Source organism: Mesoplodon densirostris, chromosome X (assembly GCF_025265405.1).
Source record: "Mesoplodon densirostris isolate mMesDen1 chromosome X, mMesDen1 primary haplotype, whole genome shotgun sequence".
NCBI lineage: Eukaryota > Metazoa > Chordata > Mammalia > Artiodactyla > Ziphiidae > Mesoplodon > Mesoplodon densirostris.
The window spans coordinates 5,603,101-5,620,148 of NC_082681.1; the positions used below are offsets into that span (position 1 = coordinate 5,603,101).

The following is a 17,048-nucleotide window of genomic DNA, read 5'->3' on the forward strand; positions in this document are numbered from 1 at the left end:
TCGCCAGCGACTGACACTGCCCGGCACTGAGTGTGAGTCACCACTCTGAGCACTCCCACAGCCCGATGGGGCAGCCGTGCCGGGCACCCTCATTTTATAGCTGAGGAGACAGAGGCTGAGGGGATTGTTGAAGGAAGGAACTCAAGACGGGAAGCGGTGAATCTAGAAGGGAACGGGTGCCAGTAGATAGGAACAAGGAGTGAGAAAGAGGTTGATGTCCAAAGCCAAGAATAGATGTCTGTCCCGGTGGGGGCACTCAGGTGAAAGTACATTATTTTCACACTTGTTTCCTGAAACAAACAGATGTGAGGTTTTGCAAACTGGATTAGCGGGCAAAACCCAATAAAATGTGAGAGCATGAAGGCCTTGGTACATAGAGTTGAGCGATTGGTGTGGTGTTTGGGAGAGAACAAACCAAAAAGAAGGGGCGTAGCTGACAGTGAAAAGCCCTGTGGCAGCAAGGCTGGAGGATGTGGATGTGACCTCTCTCTCTGGGGGCTGGCCTGGAGGTGAGGGTGTTATGTTGCTGGGCTGGGCGCCGGGGGGCCCAGGCCAGGGGTCCCGGCGTGCTTGCAGAGCTGACAGGGGCTCCCACGGGCTCCCAGGAAGCTCACGGAAACTGCGGGCCTCTCCCGGCCCCCCGTTCCATCTGAGGGTGGGTGGCCCACCCCCCGGTCCTTTCCCCTTAGTCGGTGATGTCCTTGTCATTGCTAAACCCACACTGTCCTGAGCCCCTCAGCTGGACACTTGTGCGAGTACCACCATCACGCCCAGTTTCCTTAGAAGGGAACTGAGGGCAGCGTATCCCCACATTTGAAAAAGCCCCCCGTTGCTTCTGTGTCCGCCCGCTGTGCTACTGACATTTTCTTCCACGTGTGTAAGTTGTATCCACTACCGCGCCTCCCCTTATGAATCCCACCAGCCCTCCTGGGTCCTCCATCCCCTGATGTGACATCAGTGGGGTCCCCGTTCCTGGGGCTCGTGCGCAGCTCTGCTCTGGGGCCACACCTCTCCACCGCCACCGCCCTGGTCCTCCATCTGGATGGTTCCATCAGCCCCCCGCCTGCCCCGGTCTCTCCCCCACCCTTCTCCCTGCTCTGAGCAGCCGGTGGGATCCATTTCAAATGCACACTTCCTCCCGGCCCAGCCCCTGGGCTTCACATTCACAGCCTTTCAGGGTTTGGCTCCAACCGCATCCCTTCTCTTCCCCGCCCGTGGCCCCGTCCCCAGAAGCCTCTCCACAGCCGCTTGCTCCAGCATCCCACCCGGCGTCCCGTTTACTCCTCTAGCAGGCCTCTTCCTTCAGGCCTGGGACATCCTCCCAGGCAGCCTTCCCGCCCTCCCAGCCTGTGGGCCAGCGGAGATGTCTGCCGTGCACGCCGCCACAGCGCCCCCTGCTGCCCCGCCGGGGTGGGACGGGGCTTGTGGGCTTGTGTCTGTGGCTGCTGCCCCACCCCCCAGCCCATCGCTCTCCGTGGGGGACTGTGTGTGTTTCAGCCACTGATGTGTCCCTGGCACCTAGGCTGGGCTGCCATCAGGAGGAGCCCCATGGATGTCCGTTGGGTGGTTAATCCCCTGAGAAGCTGGGGAACAGGACCTCCCATGCCCACGCTTTCTGTTAAGCGTCTGCCCAGAGTCGCCTCAGCCATCTCCTCGGGGAAGTAAGTCAGGGAAGGCAGAGCAGAAGCTGCTCTGCATCCGGTGCACGGGGACGCCCTGGGGGATGGCATGTGACTGCTAGGAGGGCCTGACCCCGCAGTGGTGCTCAGGGGCTTGCGGTATCGACTGCCACCAAAGGGGTCCCGGCCTTGGGGACCTTCTGCTCCCCATGTCTCTGCCCTCAGTGCCAAGGGTCGGCGTGTCGCGTGTAAAGCCCACGTGGCTTGTTGCCGGGGGGCTGAGTTCTTGCTCCAGGGTCCTAAGCTTTGTGTCTTGCCTTCAGATGCAGCAGAAGGTCAAGGTAACGACGTGCATTGACTTACTCATCTTCCTCTTCTGCTTTGGCCTCTACACTTCATCGTCCATCCCACCCCTCCCCTCCCCTCCCCACCCCACCCCACCCCACCCCACTGCTCTCGTTCCTTGTCGCCATGCTCCACCCCGCACCCGTCCCCTTCCCTGGTGCTCACCGACTTGGCTGAAACCATGACCATCTCTAGTTTTCCACGTGCATTTCGGGGTGCTGGGGCAGGCATGGAGGTCCTGTTCAGGACTCAGATGCCCACTGGCGGTCATCCCTGCGAAGCAACCAGAGGCCTGCCTGCGGGCAGAAGACAGTCTGGCGCATGCCAGCTTGGCAGCTGCACAGAGATCAGGAGGCTCAGGGCGCACCTCCTGGCCCTGGCCCATCCGCTGGGAACAGCTTCCACTGGCTCTGTCACCCATCCCGCCCCACACCTTCCGCCAAGCAACACCCGCATTTTTCCTGGGCCCATCTGGTGCCCGCCTTGAGCCCAGCGAGCACCAGGGCAGGCAGGCGTCCCTTCTACATGAGGAGCCTGAATGCAGCCCGGGATGGCGGAGTGACTTATGCTGGTGCCTGCTCAGTCGGTTGGTTAGAACTGTGGCCCGAGTTTCCCACACGCCCAGGGCTCTGATGAGGCTTCCAGTCCCTGGCTTATCTAGGGATAAGACATGGCCTCTTGAGTCTCCCCAAGCAGCAGCTGGGGTGGAGTCCACTCAGTGGCCTGAGTGCTGGCCTGCAGAGGATGCTTTGTAGAGTCCCCAGGTCCCTCTTGGACGCAGGTGGGGAGGAAGCCCAAATAACTCACTAGACCAGAGCAGCCGTCCGTGGGTCCTGGACCCTCCACTCTGGGGCCGGGACAGACTTCTTCCTGCTGCCCTGTGGAGGCCATCCAGCCACCTGCCCCGCCCCCTCTCCATCAGTCACTCATGCAGTGCCGGGCTCCCTCTTTGCCTCCCTGGCTCCTGGGCCAGCACATGGACCCAGGGGTGGCGCTGAGCCCTGCCATCGGGTGCCCCTCTGCTGGGTGGAGCTGCTGTGTGGCCCACAGTCTCACAACGTGGTGGCACCGGCCAACAGGGAAGGGTGTCAGGGCCTTTGCCGCATGTCACATCTGAGGAGGAGGATGAGAAGTCCAGGGCAGGGTAACACATTCCCCGGCCGCTCTCCTCCCAGATACGGGGACAGAGACGTTTGGGTGGGCCAGGCTGCAGGGGTCTGAGTTCGTGAAGGGGGTTGGGCTTTCTCACCATAACAGAGGGCCTGGTCAGGCGTTCTGCCTCATGGCCGGGGACCCTTTGCTTCCGCGTCAGTCACCAACTCCGCCCTTTGACTTTTGCAGAGGGTCTCAGTGCGGACTACGTGAAGGGGGAGAACCCGGAGGCCGTTGTGTGTGAGGACCCCCAAGGTGAGGACCTCCAGGTCACTGTCTTGCTGAAGGCCCCCTAGCGGCCGGGCCCGGCACGGAGCAGAACTGGACTAGGAAAGCAGGGACACTCAGAGGTGGCCATTTCTAGAACTTCCAGCCAGAACGATGGGCTGATGCCAGGGACACGGGGAGCACAGCGCCGGCCAGATGCCAACGGAAGCTGTGGGGATTCTTTAGACCTAGACCCGGGCCCTTTCCATCTGAAAACTGCCACAGGCAAGAGGGAGGCCCACCCCCACCGTCCTGTGGTCGTCAGGCACTTGCCGGCTGCGGTGAGCCGCCAGCGATTACAGGCTGTGTGACCTCAGGCTGCCAGCCCGGAGTGGCCAACCTCTCAAGGCAGATGCAGCCTGTGGCCCCAGAATGCCAACGAGGCGACCAGGAAAGGCTTCATGGAGAAGGGGAGCAGGCTGCTTGTCATCAGCCAAGGCCAGGGAAGGGCTTCCAGGCCGGGGTGGGCAGGAGAGACAGGAGCACAGGCGTGCCTTTGCTGGGCTGGGCGCTGAGGCTGCGGCCGGAGGGACCGCCCGGGGCTGAGATGGGCGTGGGCCGTTGCGGGGGGGGGGGGGGTGCGGGGCATCGGGTCGCTTAGGATAGGATGCCGGGTGGATTCGCTAGCCCTGGATTTCAAACGTGGGAAAAGGGACTCTACAGCTGCAGTCACTGTACTCATGTTTTCAACTCTTGGCCACCATGGTGTTGGTACCTACCATGGGCCAGGTGCTGTGTTACGTGCTTTATTTAAAGTACACCTCCCTTGGGAATTCCCTGGTGGTCCAGTGTTTAGGATTCGGTGCTTTCACTGCTGGGGCCCGGGTTCAATCCCTGGTCAGGAAACGGAGATCCCACAAGCCACGTGGTGTGGCCAAAAAAAGAAAAACATCGAAAAAACTCCCAGCCACTGTGCCGGGACCATTCCCACTTTACAGATGCGGAAGTGGAGGCCAAGCTCGTCTCCAGGGCTACAGCGGGCACCAGGGGCCAGTTGTCTGGGACAGTCACACGGGGAAACGGACTTCTGTGCCCAGGGAAGGACATGATCGTGTCTCTGTGTCTTCGTGTGGGGTGGACATGACTCCTTCCTGACGGGTTTCTCTTGTCCCTAGTGAAATACTCAGCGCTGCAGACGCAGTCCGCGGAGCCGCTGCCGCCAGGGCCGCCCCGGATCTAAGGGGCTGAGGACGTGAGGCCCTGCCCCGCCAGGCAGGCTGTGGGCACACAGGGCCGCTGCTTGGGACCCAGCTCCTTGTTTCGTTGGACCCATGGCTGCCACGCTGCTCCTTTGATGTCATTGGCTTCTTGTCATTCTCAGTTTTCCGGACGAGCTCTGGGTGTTCGTGAGTTTGCCTCATGTGCCCGCCCTGCCGCAGGGCCTCCGGAGAGCCTTGCTGCGGAAATCCTTAGTGAGCTGGGGAGGGGGAGACCGAGCGGAGGGTGGCCAGAGGACACGCGTGCTGAAGGGCAAGAGTCTGAGCCCGGGGCCCTGCCATCCCCTCCACGCTGCACTGCCTCGCTGGGCGGCTTTCAGCCACAAGGAGCACATCGGTGAGCGCCGGGTGACACGGCTCACGTGCCAAACCCAGGGGTGTTTTTATTTCTGTCCTTCTTTCCAGCTCCAGCCCTTACGCCACTGGGCTTCCCAAGAGCTGGCACAAGTGGTGGCTTTTCATTTAAGTGAAAACATGTCACAGGATCCCTGCCTTGAGAGTTCAGGAATCTTCTGGATGTGCAGGAGGCTGTGGCTCTCAGGCCTAATGCCCGTATGATGCCGTGGGACTGGACGTGGTCTCCAGGCTGACACGATTAGTTTGAGTGATCATTTATGCTGTGGCAGTGAGCTTTCTACTGGGGCTGGGGGCGTGTGTGTGCTTATTTTGGTAGCAAAAGCTACAGATGTCAAGAATGAGCATCAGAGCCTGAAGCATGCCAGTTGGTTGCCTAAAGATGTACGTAGTGGGGAGGGGAGGGCAAAGGGACGTTGGCTTGGTGTGGGAGCTCACCTGCCTCTGTGAGTCTCTAGTCATCCTGCCCATCCTCTGACGGACAGCGCGTAGGGGCCCACGGGCACCCGGACCGGTGGCCGCCGTCATGTTTGGCTGGAGCAGAGCTGCCTTCCTGGAACATTTGTCAGGCCCACGTGTGGTCCTGATCCTGGGAGCGCTGCTGTCGGGCTGAGCTAGAGTCTAGACCCACCGTCTATGCATAATGAGTTCGCGGTGTCAGAGAGCACTTCTGGAAGCATCGTGTGACTCAGCAGGAAGGCGGGGGCCTATTAATCCAGCTTCATGTGCTGCAGGACTGCTGTGTCCGCCCCTTCACGTCCGCTAGGTGGGGATGAGGCAACTCCGACTTCTTAGGGAGACAGTTGACATCTGAACAGACCCCGCAGCTTAGATGGCCTTGTGTGTTCGTGTTATACAGGGCATGCCGTGGGCCCCCCGATGCCCACGCCTGCAGGCTCACGCCAGGCACGCTGGATCGTGTGCGGCCCCTGAGCTCCGGGAAGTGAGCAGCCGAGGGGTCGCTGGTGAGGTCTGCCTGTCTCCAGGACCTCCCTGCCCTGCCCTCGTGGGACAGGCTGCTGTCAGCTTTGCCAGGCTCGTCCCTTCCAGGCTGGCCAGGGCTGATGTCCCCACCCCCCTGCTGCTGGGCTGGAGGCGGCTCTGACGGACTTTAGGTGACAGCAAGCTATGAATGCAAAACAGGGTGACCTCAGGGCCCAGGGAGGGCCCGTGTCCTGAGTAACAGGAGTTGGGGAGGATCAGGGCGGTGCTCGGAAGCCCATCGCGTTAGGAGGGCTGCTCACCCATGTTCCCGAGCGTTTTAAAGAAGGAGACGAGGCAGCACTTGTGTGTGACAAGATGCTTCTCTCCCAGCCACCGGGAAGTTCGGACATTTATACAGAAGTCACAGGCACGGCAGTGACTAGGAAGTGACATGACCCATGTGATTCTGGGCATGGCCAGGCACGGCGCCCCCGGTGGGCCACCTTAGCTCTGTGGCGAGGCTCATCTGATGGTGAAGACCCTGAAATCCTATCTGTGACGTGAAGTCCGTGCCCTCTGCAAATGCATTTTCGCAGTAGCACTGACTTTGGTTAAGAGAGACCCATCACGCTCTTCTTGTCTCTCTCAGTGCCCTCTGTGGCAAGCCCAGAGCCTAGCACCCATCCCCGAGCCAGTGGCCGGAGAGGCCTTGAAAGTCACTCACCCACCCGTTTGCAGGGCTCACATCCTGTGGACGGGGTGTGGGGGACCGACGCTGGCTGATGCCCGGGGGCTCTTGTAGCTGTCTCTACCTGGAGGCTGCATCCACCAGCTTGGGCCCATCCCAGGTGGTAGTGGAGACAGTGAGTGAGCTAGAAAGGCCAGCTGACAGTATCTGATCACTGTCACCTTAACTGGGGGCACGGAGAGGGGGCTCAGTGTTTACAGTAGCAACTCCGAACCCCTGGGGGAAGGAGGCAGGGCAGCCTAGCCGTCTTGGGCACCCTCCCCCCGTGGCACCCAGAGAGCAGCACCAGGCCCACCGCCTCGGCTGCTTGGGGTGGGGGTCAGTACCAGTTCTCCGAGGAAGAAGAAGAGGTGGGCACTGACCTCAGGATTCCTGTTACTTCCTCTGTGCTCGTGTTAATTGTGAATTGTAAGCTCTCTCGTGTTCGCATTAAACAAAACGGAACCTAACAGATCCCTGCCTGTATTCTGATAGTGTCAAGGCACCCCCTTTGTTAAGCAATGCTGTTTTTTCCTAATTAATTATATGGAGGTGACCTCCTTCCCCTCCCCGCCAGCCAAGGGCCTTTCTCAAGAGGGTTAGGGCTCTTGCACTTACCCTCTTGCTGTGCGGCTTCATGTCGGGCTTCCTGGGGGCGGTCCCCTGTGTGGCACAGGGAGCTAAGGTCGTGCCCCATGTCACGGGGGTGGGGAGGGGCAGAGGCAGGCCCCCAACTCGCGACTCCTAAGCCCAATGCTCTGCCTTCTTCAGAGAAAGCCAGTAGCCAGGGTCGACTCAGGTGACGTGTGGCTGTTTGAGCCCGAGAAAGCGGAGCGGGGCCGGGGCCACGCATGCAGCGTGCTCTGCTGCGGACAAGGCGTGCGCTTGTCACACGGTGCGCCTTGCAAACTGAGAAGGGAACGTGAGGAAGATGTGGGGGCCGCTGGCAGGGCTTCACACTGCGGTGGGTGGCGCCTTCTTGCCATAGCAGCCTTGTAGTAAAGTAGAACTGAGTCCTCAAACCCAGCCCCCACGTGACTCTGCCGTGCAGAAGTTGTGGCCCTCCTGGCCTTGCCGCTCAGGCGTCGCTGCCGGGGCCCACGACTGCAGTGACTGCTGCGTGGAGAAGGAAAGGGACACCAGGCCTTAGAAGAAGGGTGGTCCCCAGAGGCTGCCATGGTTTCGTCCAGGCCTCTTATAGCCCCGTAAAGGCCAGCATTCCCTCCGGAGACTCTGGGGCGGGGGGAGGGGGACCCCAGGGCTTCTCAGAAGTCTGTCACACTTAAGATCTAGGACTCATGGGCTGGAAAGCTGGCCCTGCTTTCTCGGGGCCACACGTGCCTCTCAGGGGGTCCAGTCCTTTCCTCACATCTTCAGCATTTTCTCAAGGTTAAGGTGCAGGGGCGTTTCAGATTTTAAAATCAGAATAGTTATCCATTTCAGCCAAAACACTCAACTCTTATGATAATTGCACTTACAACTTAGTAAATGAATTAAATTATGTAAGGGTACCTTACATGTACTAACTGTGCTTGGCATGTAATAAAATGACGTGTATTGAATGTTTACTAATTTTCCACAAGGGAAAAATGACCAAAAAAAACTTAAAAGGACAACAAAAAATGAGACCACGGAGCAAACATTATTTTAATTACAGATTGAAATACAGTGCATCAGATGACGCAAATACAATACTGCACCAGTCTTTAAAAATCTGAACCAATACTGCACCAGTCTTTAAAAATCTGAACTGTAAGGTTTTACATTCTAGTACACTTAAATAAACCCGAAAAAAGAAGTGCCTAGGTAACAAAACTGTACTTCAAGTTGTTTTAGAAACAGTTCTGTGCTAAGAACACACAAAGGAAAATGATCTGTTGTGCTGCTTTCAAACGGAATGGGAGCTTCTAGGGGTCCTCCTAGGACCCAGGACGTTGACATTGGCAAGAATGACCCACTTAGCTTCTCTGGCTCTGTCAAAAGCATCCTCCAGTCCACACCAAGGTTGGCAGTCTTAGTGCAGCTGGGGATTATGTGATATTTCTGGGGAAAAAATGGGTCCCCATTAAAAAAAAATCAGTATATCAATGTATAATCCAGTTTATCCCTTCATAAATAAGGTTTCAGCTATATGGGAAGCATGAATCAAAAGTTACGTCAATTAAAACACAGTTTAGAAGCAAATTCCCTAGATGATAAAAATGGAGAATTGATTTTAGGTTATCAAATTACCTCGAATAAATATTTGATACCTTATAGATACCAGATAATTTTCTATAAGAATCAGAAGGTTCCAAGTTGAAAAAACATCTACTCTTCTAAGTATTTGAGTGTAAAAAACCTTTAAGAATGATGTTTTCAAAAATCAGGTCACTGTGTAGGGCTTTGGGTAGCATCCAGGAATTTGAAACCAACCAGATACTGTAAGGCAGTTGCATGCAGGTCTGATGCGATGAGCTCCCCCCACTCAAAGGCAAGCTTAATTCCTGCAGCGCTGGGGTCCCGGGCAGGGCTGGCAGGAATGGGTACGGCCCTGGGCACCACGAGGAGGAGGGCGGGGGGCAAATGTGCAAGATTCTGTGTGACGCGCCACGCGGAGCAGCTCAGAGCTCTAGCTCTAGTGGGTGGACCAGCTGATGGTCAATTAATTCCTGCCCAGACTGATGGAGTCCCAGAGCCCAGCCGGTGAGTGAAGGTGTGAGATGGGGACGAGAGGCCCGAGGGGCTCTGATATGAGGAAACGGAGGGAGGCGAGCGCTCTGCTTTCGGCATCTGAAGTCACAGCGCAGTGGTTGCTTTAAAATACCGACATGCAGTGACGGGAAGAAACTGAGTTGAAGGGATCTCGATAAAACGAGGACCATTGTTTCAGACACAGCGGATAACGGGGGAGCAGAGCCGCCGTGACGGACAGCTGTCAGCAGGGGGAAGTGGCAGGTCCCAGAGTCGGGTGAGGACAGAACACGTGGCCTTAAGTGGCCACATTCAAATTGTGCTTCAAATGTACCACGTAAAAGTTAGCATGAGCTTGGTTTAAAAATTCCTCACCCAGTCCCGTCAAGCAGATGCCTCCTTGGGTGACTAGTCTAAACATAAAAAAAGGACATAGGAAAATAAAGGCATGTTTCTCTTTTTTAAAAATACCTTATATGTACACAACAGGAAGTGGTACCGGAGGACCCCTGGCATGAGGAGACCCTGGGGAAGACGGGAACAGCCTGTCTTCCCTGGCACAGAGTTAACTGAGAAACCCTGGAGGGCAGCAGAGGGCAGGAAGGAGCCGCGGGGCTGGCCACAGCCTCTAGGGGAGCGGGGTGGCTTGTCACGAGGATTCCCCACCTTGAGCCTGAGCCCTGCGTTCTGCTCGCTTGAGTGTCCCCCACTCAGCCCTGGGAAAGCACTGGCAGGAGGGAAAAGGGTGTTGACGACACAACAGCACTTACGCCATCCCCTAGCACACGGTCGGTCACTGGTGGAAAGCGCCGTCAAGACACGGCGGGCACACGGGCCTTAACCGGACAAGTCGCAGGCACCCCGCCCGGGCCGCAGGGACAGCGGCGTCAGACCGAGGTGTGCACGGGCGTGACTGAGTGTGATGGCGAGGAGCCCCGCTCAGACGAGGCCGAGGCTCGCGCGGCCACCTCCCGCTGCAGGTCCTCCACCCGCTTCTGCAGCTCTGCGCGGACGGCCAGCAGCTCCTTGAGGTTCTGGTGGATGGGCGTCTGCGGGCAGAGATGCGGGTCAGCGCTGCCGCCGCTCCCCAGCCCGGTCCCTGCCTCCCGCCCCTCGCCCTCACCGCCACAGGCACAGGGGCCCCTCCCTGCGAGCCGTGGCCTGGCCGTCCTCCCCAGCGGGTGCTCCTAACGCGCACCTTGGCTGAGGCCACCACCCAGCAGCATTGATGTCTGTGGCCCCGCACACCCCCTGCACCTCTGTTTCTGCATCTCCATACGTCGCGCTGCTGACTGAAAACCCTTCTGTTAAACCGGCACTTCCAGCACCTCGCAGCCACGTGTCTTCATCAGCCAGGACGGGCGCGGGCAGAAGGCCCTGGAGGGGGCAGTGCCAGGGGAGGGGCCCAGGCCACTGGCTCCTGTCCCTGTTCACAAAGCCTCTGCTGGCCATGCCAGCACCGGCCCCCGCCTCAGCCGATTCCTGCACCCGTTGATGCGCGGAGCAGAAAGATGAGAAGGGTGCTCCCGGGCCGTGGGGCCTCCCAGCCTGACTCTTCTGGCCACAGCGCCCACTCCCTCCCGCGCTCAGCTCACAAGCTGCCCTGGGCACCTGCCGCAGCCCAGACAGCCCACACCTGGCATTGCCCTCGTGGAGCAAAGCAGACGGGGGAGGGAATTCGCCACCTGAGGGGTGAAGGGGGTATGGGGTGGGGTCTGGGGAGCTCTCCCTGCTTCCCCTTGGCCTCCATCCAGCTTCTGCACAGCAGCCACCAGCCTAGGTCCTGAGCCCCAGCCAGGCTCCTGGACGCCACTGAACAGCCCCCAGTGGCCTTTTCCCGCCAGCCTTGAAGGTAAGATCCTGACCTTGGCTTCAAGGCCCTGTGTGGTCTAACCCCTCACCAAGTCCTGTCTCTTCTCCCTTCCTGCATTCCCGAACCTTCCAGGTTTTGGAAGATGCCACATGTGTGCTGTCCCTTCTGCCTGGGGCACTATCCCCCGACCCTTTTCACTCACAGGCTGGGCTTCATCCTACAGGGACTGGCTGGAAGGGCACTTGCTCTGGGCAGGGGCCTTTTGGAGACTCTGCACTCCTGCCATGGCTGCGTGTTTCATCATGACCTCCCCACGAAGTCTGGGAGCCGTCCCATCAGGGGTGCCCGTGATGGTCACCCCAGTGGACGAAGAGGGAAGGTAGGAGACAGGTGAGAGAGACCCGAGACCCGAGAGTGAGTGACCAGAGAGGTTAGCACATGCGAGGGATGAGGGACAGAGGGACAGGAACGACAGAGTCAGACAAGGCAGGGGCGGCGGGGGGAGGCAGCCAGGCGTCTGCAACACACGAGGGTGCTCGGTAACCCACACAGAAGCGGCTCCCAACACACTCCTGACTTTGGCCCCAGGAAGGAGAGGGGGGGTCAGTGTGGGAGTCCGATGGCAAAGGCCCCCAAACAAGGAAAGCTGCCTTGTTTGTTGCTGATTCCAGAGGCCGCTGGGAGGTGGAGAACAGCTCCCCTCTTAGCCTTGGATCTACTGGGTATTTTCTTGTTTTGTGGGACTTGATTCCAGTCACTTTGCGATCAAGCTACCATTACTAACAGCCAGGCCCTGTGGTCAGAGAGAGGTGAGCCACGTGGGTAACACACGACTTCACACCTGCCCAGGCCTGAGACTCTCATCTTAGTCTCCACACAGCCTTCGTTATCTTTTCTCACACTTTATCTTCATTTACAATAGACCAAAGGCATGCTTGTTTGAGAAAATGCCCATCTCGGGGCCAGTCGCCCAGCGCTAGCATGTGTGACACAGAACACCACAAGAGTCCCCACACAGCCATCCTCTGATGGAGGCCCAGGCGGCCCCCTCCAGGCAGCTATCCTAGCCCCTCCTCCTCAAAGAGGCCAGCCACCTTGTGCCCCTGCCTTTCTTTTCTGCCCCCCACCTCTGCTCTGCCCAGCCCGGCTCCCTGCCCCATCATTGGACACCAGCCTTCATGCTGATCCCCTGACCAGGCCCCGCTGCTGCCCTCTCCGTGCCTGTGCTGCGCTGCTACCGTGAGCTTCCTGCAAAGCTGCGGTGGCCCACAGACCCTGAGATCAAGGCGTCACCTGAAGATGCAGGGGGGACGCACAAAGCTAGACCACACCCTGACCGCCCTACAAGCACTGTGCCGGGCTCTGTAGGGATCCTTTTGCCACTCGCACCTCTGCGAGGTCTCAGGAGGCTGGGGACCTTCCCTGCAGCGGGCACTGACTCACCTCCAGAGTCGGGGTCTGGCCCTGGCGCCCCCGACAGCCTCATCCCAGAGCAGCGATGCCTGAGCTTCTCATGATCATCCTGAGCTGAGTGTGCTCAGACGAGTACGAATTTGAGTGCTTTCAAGAACAGAGGAGCGTGCAGCATGCAGGCTTGAAGAAGGAGTTGGGCCCTGTCCTCACCAAGTTCGTGAACAGGGCCAGGCTGGTAGCGCCAGCAGAGGGAGCCAGGTGGGTGAGGGGGGCGGGGCGGTAGGAGACCTCAGCCCTGGTGTATTTCTAACAACACAACACGTAGGAAGAAGCTGCCAGAAGGCTTGGGTGCCTAAGTGACTCTCAAGACTGGAAAGCAGCGCTCCAGGGGTCCTGAATTTGGCAGCCTAAGACCACGAGCCGGGTCAGGGCACCGGGTCAGGGCGGAGCGCCGCTCCGGGAGCTCGCCTGGGGGTGATTCAATCTCATAACAGCACTTGTGTCAGGGGCCAGCCTTGCAGAATGCCAAATCTAGGAGGAGAGGGAAATGGCGATGGAACACCACCTTGTCCCTGTGGCGTGGAGAAGGGAATCTGGGAGCTGAGATGACAGACCCAGAGGCCTGGGGGGGGGGGGGCGGGGCGGGTGACAGGAGGCTGCCAGGCGCCAAAGGGGCCGTCGCAGGACTGACTTTGGCTGCACGACTCCAGAGTCACAAGACAAGACACGTGGGTTACTCACAAGAGGGAAGGGGACAGGTTTGGGTACCATGCTTGTGAGGCGGCCTTTTGAAGGCTACAGCCGATTGTTAACTGTCCAGGTGCCATGGAACTAACAGGAGGGGTGCTCGTCGGTACAGCCGTGAGCACAGGACGCCTGAAGTTAGTGGCTGATGGCTTACTGACCACGAAACTGAAAACCTGTATTTTGACCAAACAAGTGGCCTGACTGTATACCGTTTGGTTTCATGGGAAAAGAGCTGAGACTGTGCCTCAACTTCAGATGTTGTTCAATAAAGGGAACATTTTACACCTCCTAAGAGTCGGCATTTTTGCGACTGAAAACACACATTACATCTAGAACCCTGGTGTTCGGTAGGTAGAAACGTGCTCTGGCCCTGCTGGCGCCCAGCAAGTCCGCACTGGTCTGGCCATGCCCACTGCCCTGGCCACTTCAACGCGGGAAGCAGCTAGTGGCCCCATGCCCGCGTTAGATATTTGCCTCGTATGCGGTGACAGAAGCTGGGCCCTCAGAGTAAGTGCAGGGGCGGGTCAGGTCAGGCAAGGTTTCCCAAGAAAAGGTTCTCTGAGCATCCCCTGTTGGCATGGTGTGAGGCCGAGGGCAGGGAAGGCATTCTGCGGTCAGAGGGTTTGAGGGGCCCCTGGCGGGATGCGGCATCCATCGCAGGCCAGGAGACGGGCATAGGTTGGGGGCGATGGGAGGCCTGGTTCAGGGGCTGCTGCGGGAGAAGGACAAGTACTGTGCTGAACAGGCCCTGATGGTGGCATTCTGGAGAACAGTCCTCAGGTCTCCAGGGCAGCACAGCCAACTCAGAGGGTTAGAGGACAAAAGGGCTTCCAAAGCTGAAGCTTCCCAGAACTGGTGCACGGAGCAAGGAAGCAGAGTAAGGGAAAGAGGAGGCGAGTGGCGAGGCGAGGAGAGGTGAGCAGTGAGCCGCGCACAAGCAGGAACTGGTGCCCCAGGCGGCAGGCTGCCCTTTCAGGACGGAGCCCAAAGCCAAGGCTACAGCAAGCGAATTTCTAGCATGTAGGGAAGGTCAGTGAAGTGACAGCCTTGTCAACGTTCACATGCCACGCAACTGAGAGGGACATGAACAGTTCAGTCCTCCCCATGGTTAGTGGGGCTTGGGGACTATTACACGTGTCCCCCCCTAAATTTATAAGATGAAATTCAAACCCTCAGTACCAAAGAATGTGACCTTATTTGCAGAGAGAGCCTTTACAGAGGTAATAAAGTTAAAATGAGGTCAGTAGGGTGGCTCTAATCCAGTATGACTGGTGTCCCTATGAAAAGGGGAAATCTGGACACAGATACACTTAGAGGGAAGATGATGCGAAAAGGCACAGGGAGCAGATGGCCGTCTACAAGCCAAGGAAAGAGGCCTGGAACGGATCCTGCCCTCACGGCCCCCAGAAGGAACCAACCCTGAGACACCTTGATTTTGGACTTCCGGCCTCCAGAACTGGGGGACAATACATTTCTGTTGTTTGACCCACCCAGTCTGTGGGACTTTTGTCACGGCTGCCCAAGCAGAAGGAGACAGATGAAACATGCCTGGAGAGACTCTGAAGGCACAGAGCAAGAGGGAGGGATCAAGCAGGAGGAGGGCAGAGAGGAAAGGCATATCTGCACATCTGGGGCCGACAGAAGTGATGAGGTCAAACTGGGCCCTGGAGACATGCTCCTGGCGCACGGCCAGTAAACCCAAAGATAATTCAACTTAAAAAAAAAAGAAAAGAAAAAAGCCCAGAACCCTCAGTAGAAAGCCATCTGCCCATGGAGGTGAGGGCTGGCTGCCTTGTTCTCCTCAACCACACCCACCATGTCCCGGCCACCCACCTGGAAGAGCTCAGCCACTGAACACCAAGGGCGACCATAGCTCGGCTGCCTGGCCCTGCTGTGCACTGTTCTGTAATATTTTTTCAATCTCAGGAGATGTTACAGTGAAAAGGGAGGGGGAAACGACCCCTTCCTCAAGAGGGTGCGTGCTCTGTGACTTGGCACGTGCCCTCTTTCTGTTGTGCTACCGGAGTCTATAAGCTGTGACCGAGCGAGTCATCTGACGGACTGACAAATGCAGTAATTTACAACACTTCATCAGCTGTGTACCTTCACTTAATTCTATACCACCATCTTTCCTTGGGCAGAAAGATATGCTTTTTTTGAAAAGAAAAATAAAAAGATACCTGAGGCCTCATTCGTGGATTCCATCGCACATAATAGTTTACCCACAATTCCAAATGACTCAGACTAGTAACAGGATATAGGACGTGGTTTTCATAATTCACAAAGAAGGGGTTAGAAAATTCATCCAGCTGGCTATTGATATAAGACCATAAAGATATAGTCTTTGTATATACATCCTGAAAAACAAAAAAGGAATACATTGAAATAAATTCAACTTTTCTTCATAACCTCAAGAATTTGTACCACGTGGAGAAAAGGACTTGAATAATGAAGTGGGTTCAACTGATAAAAATCAGGAACATTTACTAAGTCCCACCCCATCCCTCTGCATGCATGACCCAAAAACAAACTAGTTACTGTCCTAGAAAAACGTATTGATGAGTTAGATGACATCTGGCGACTGTGTCTGTTTGAAGGCAGAATGAGAACTTTCTAACAATCCCAGGATGATGGGGCCCATATTTAACAAATACATTTTTTATTCTTTTTTGCACCTTGCTTGTGTGACCCTTAATATTAAGGACCATAGGTAGAATTTACAGATAAGATTCCTTTCACTGGAAAATCATGGCTATCTGGGGGAAAACCTGTGGGGTGGCAGGCTGAAGAAGCCTTATATAGAGAATATATCATTAAATTATAGATCCCCACCTCCCAATTTTACAGTACACTGTAACTTTGCATTGCTCATCAGAATGCAGGCACCCAAACCCACAGGCATGATGGGGCAGATAGACATGAAACATGGATCAAGTACAAAGCCAAAGTGAGAAAACAGTGAGGCCAGGAGTGTTTTCCACCATTCTGCTGCTCCCAAGCCAGCTGACTTCTCCCCAAGTTATCTAGACACAAGAGATTAGGATCTCTTCATATTTTATATTTCATATTTACAAGAGAAACACCAGCAATAATTCAAGGGACACCAAATAGCCAAAACAATCTTAGGAAAAAAGAACAAATTTGGAAGGCTCACACTTCCCAATTTCAAGACTTACTACAAAGTTGCAGTAATCAATACAGGTGGTACTGGCATAGGATGGACAGACATAGACATATACATCAGTGAAATAGAAGAGAGTACAGAAATGAACCTTCACATTTATGGTCAACTGATTTTCAACAAGGATGCCAAGAAAATTCAATGGGAGAAAGACAATGTTTTCAACAAACAGTGCTGAGACAACTAGATAACCACGTGCAAAAAAACGAAGTTGAACCGTTACCTCACACCACATACAAAAAGTAACTCGAAATGGACAATAGGCCTAAACATAAGAGCTAAGCTTTTAGAAGAAAACATAGCCTTAAACTTTCATGACCTTGAGTTAGGCAATGGTTTCTTAGATATGACAACAAAAGCACAAGCAATAATAACAACATAAAAGCCCCAGATAAGTTGGACTTCATCAAAATTAAAGACATGTGTTTCAAATGACACCATCAAAGAAGTGAAAACACAGTGCACAGAATGGAAGAAAATATTTGCAAATCGTATCTGATAAGGGACTTATATATGTAAAGAATACATAAGGAACTCTTTCACTCAATAATAACAAGATAACCCAAATAAAAATGGGCAAAGGATCTGAATGAACATTTGTCCACAGACATATACA

General features: G+C 56.0%; 2 protein-coding genes across 5 annotated transcripts in view; one reads left to right on the forward strand and one right to left on the reverse strand.

The window, feature by feature from the left end:
• The window catches only part of CD99L2 (CD99 molecule like 2), a 111,581-nt gene extending 103,414 nt beyond the window's left edge, over nucleotides 1-8,167 (forward strand). Inside the window, exons 10-11 of one of the 2 annotated variants that reach the window (XM_060088128.1) lie at nucleotides 3,306-3,371; nucleotides 4,499-8,167. In XM_060088128.1, the coding sequence (XP_059944111.1) occupies nucleotides 3,306-3,371; nucleotides 4,499-4,563 (131 nt within the window). In that variant the 3' untranslated portion in view covers nucleotides 4,564-8,167. The remainder of the gene's footprint in view (nucleotides 1-3,305; nucleotides 3,372-4,498) is intronic. The other variant, XM_060088129.1, reaches the window with a different exon arrangement.
• A 70-nt stretch (nucleotides 8,168-8,237) lies between these two features.
• MTMR1 (myotubularin related protein 1) overlaps nucleotides 8,238-17,048 on the reverse strand; it is a 72,325-nt gene continuing 63,514 nt past the window's right edge. For all 3 annotated transcript variants that reach the window (XM_060088126.1, XM_060088125.1, XM_060088127.1), the window contains 2 exons: nucleotides 15,432-15,608; nucleotides 8,238-10,327 (listed from right to left, as the gene is read on the reverse strand). In XM_060088126.1, coding sequence (XP_059944109.1) covers nucleotides 10,166-10,327; nucleotides 15,432-15,608 — 339 coding nt within the window. In that variant the 3' untranslated portion in view covers nucleotides 8,238-10,165. The remainder of the gene's footprint in view (nucleotides 10,328-15,431; nucleotides 15,609-17,048) is intronic.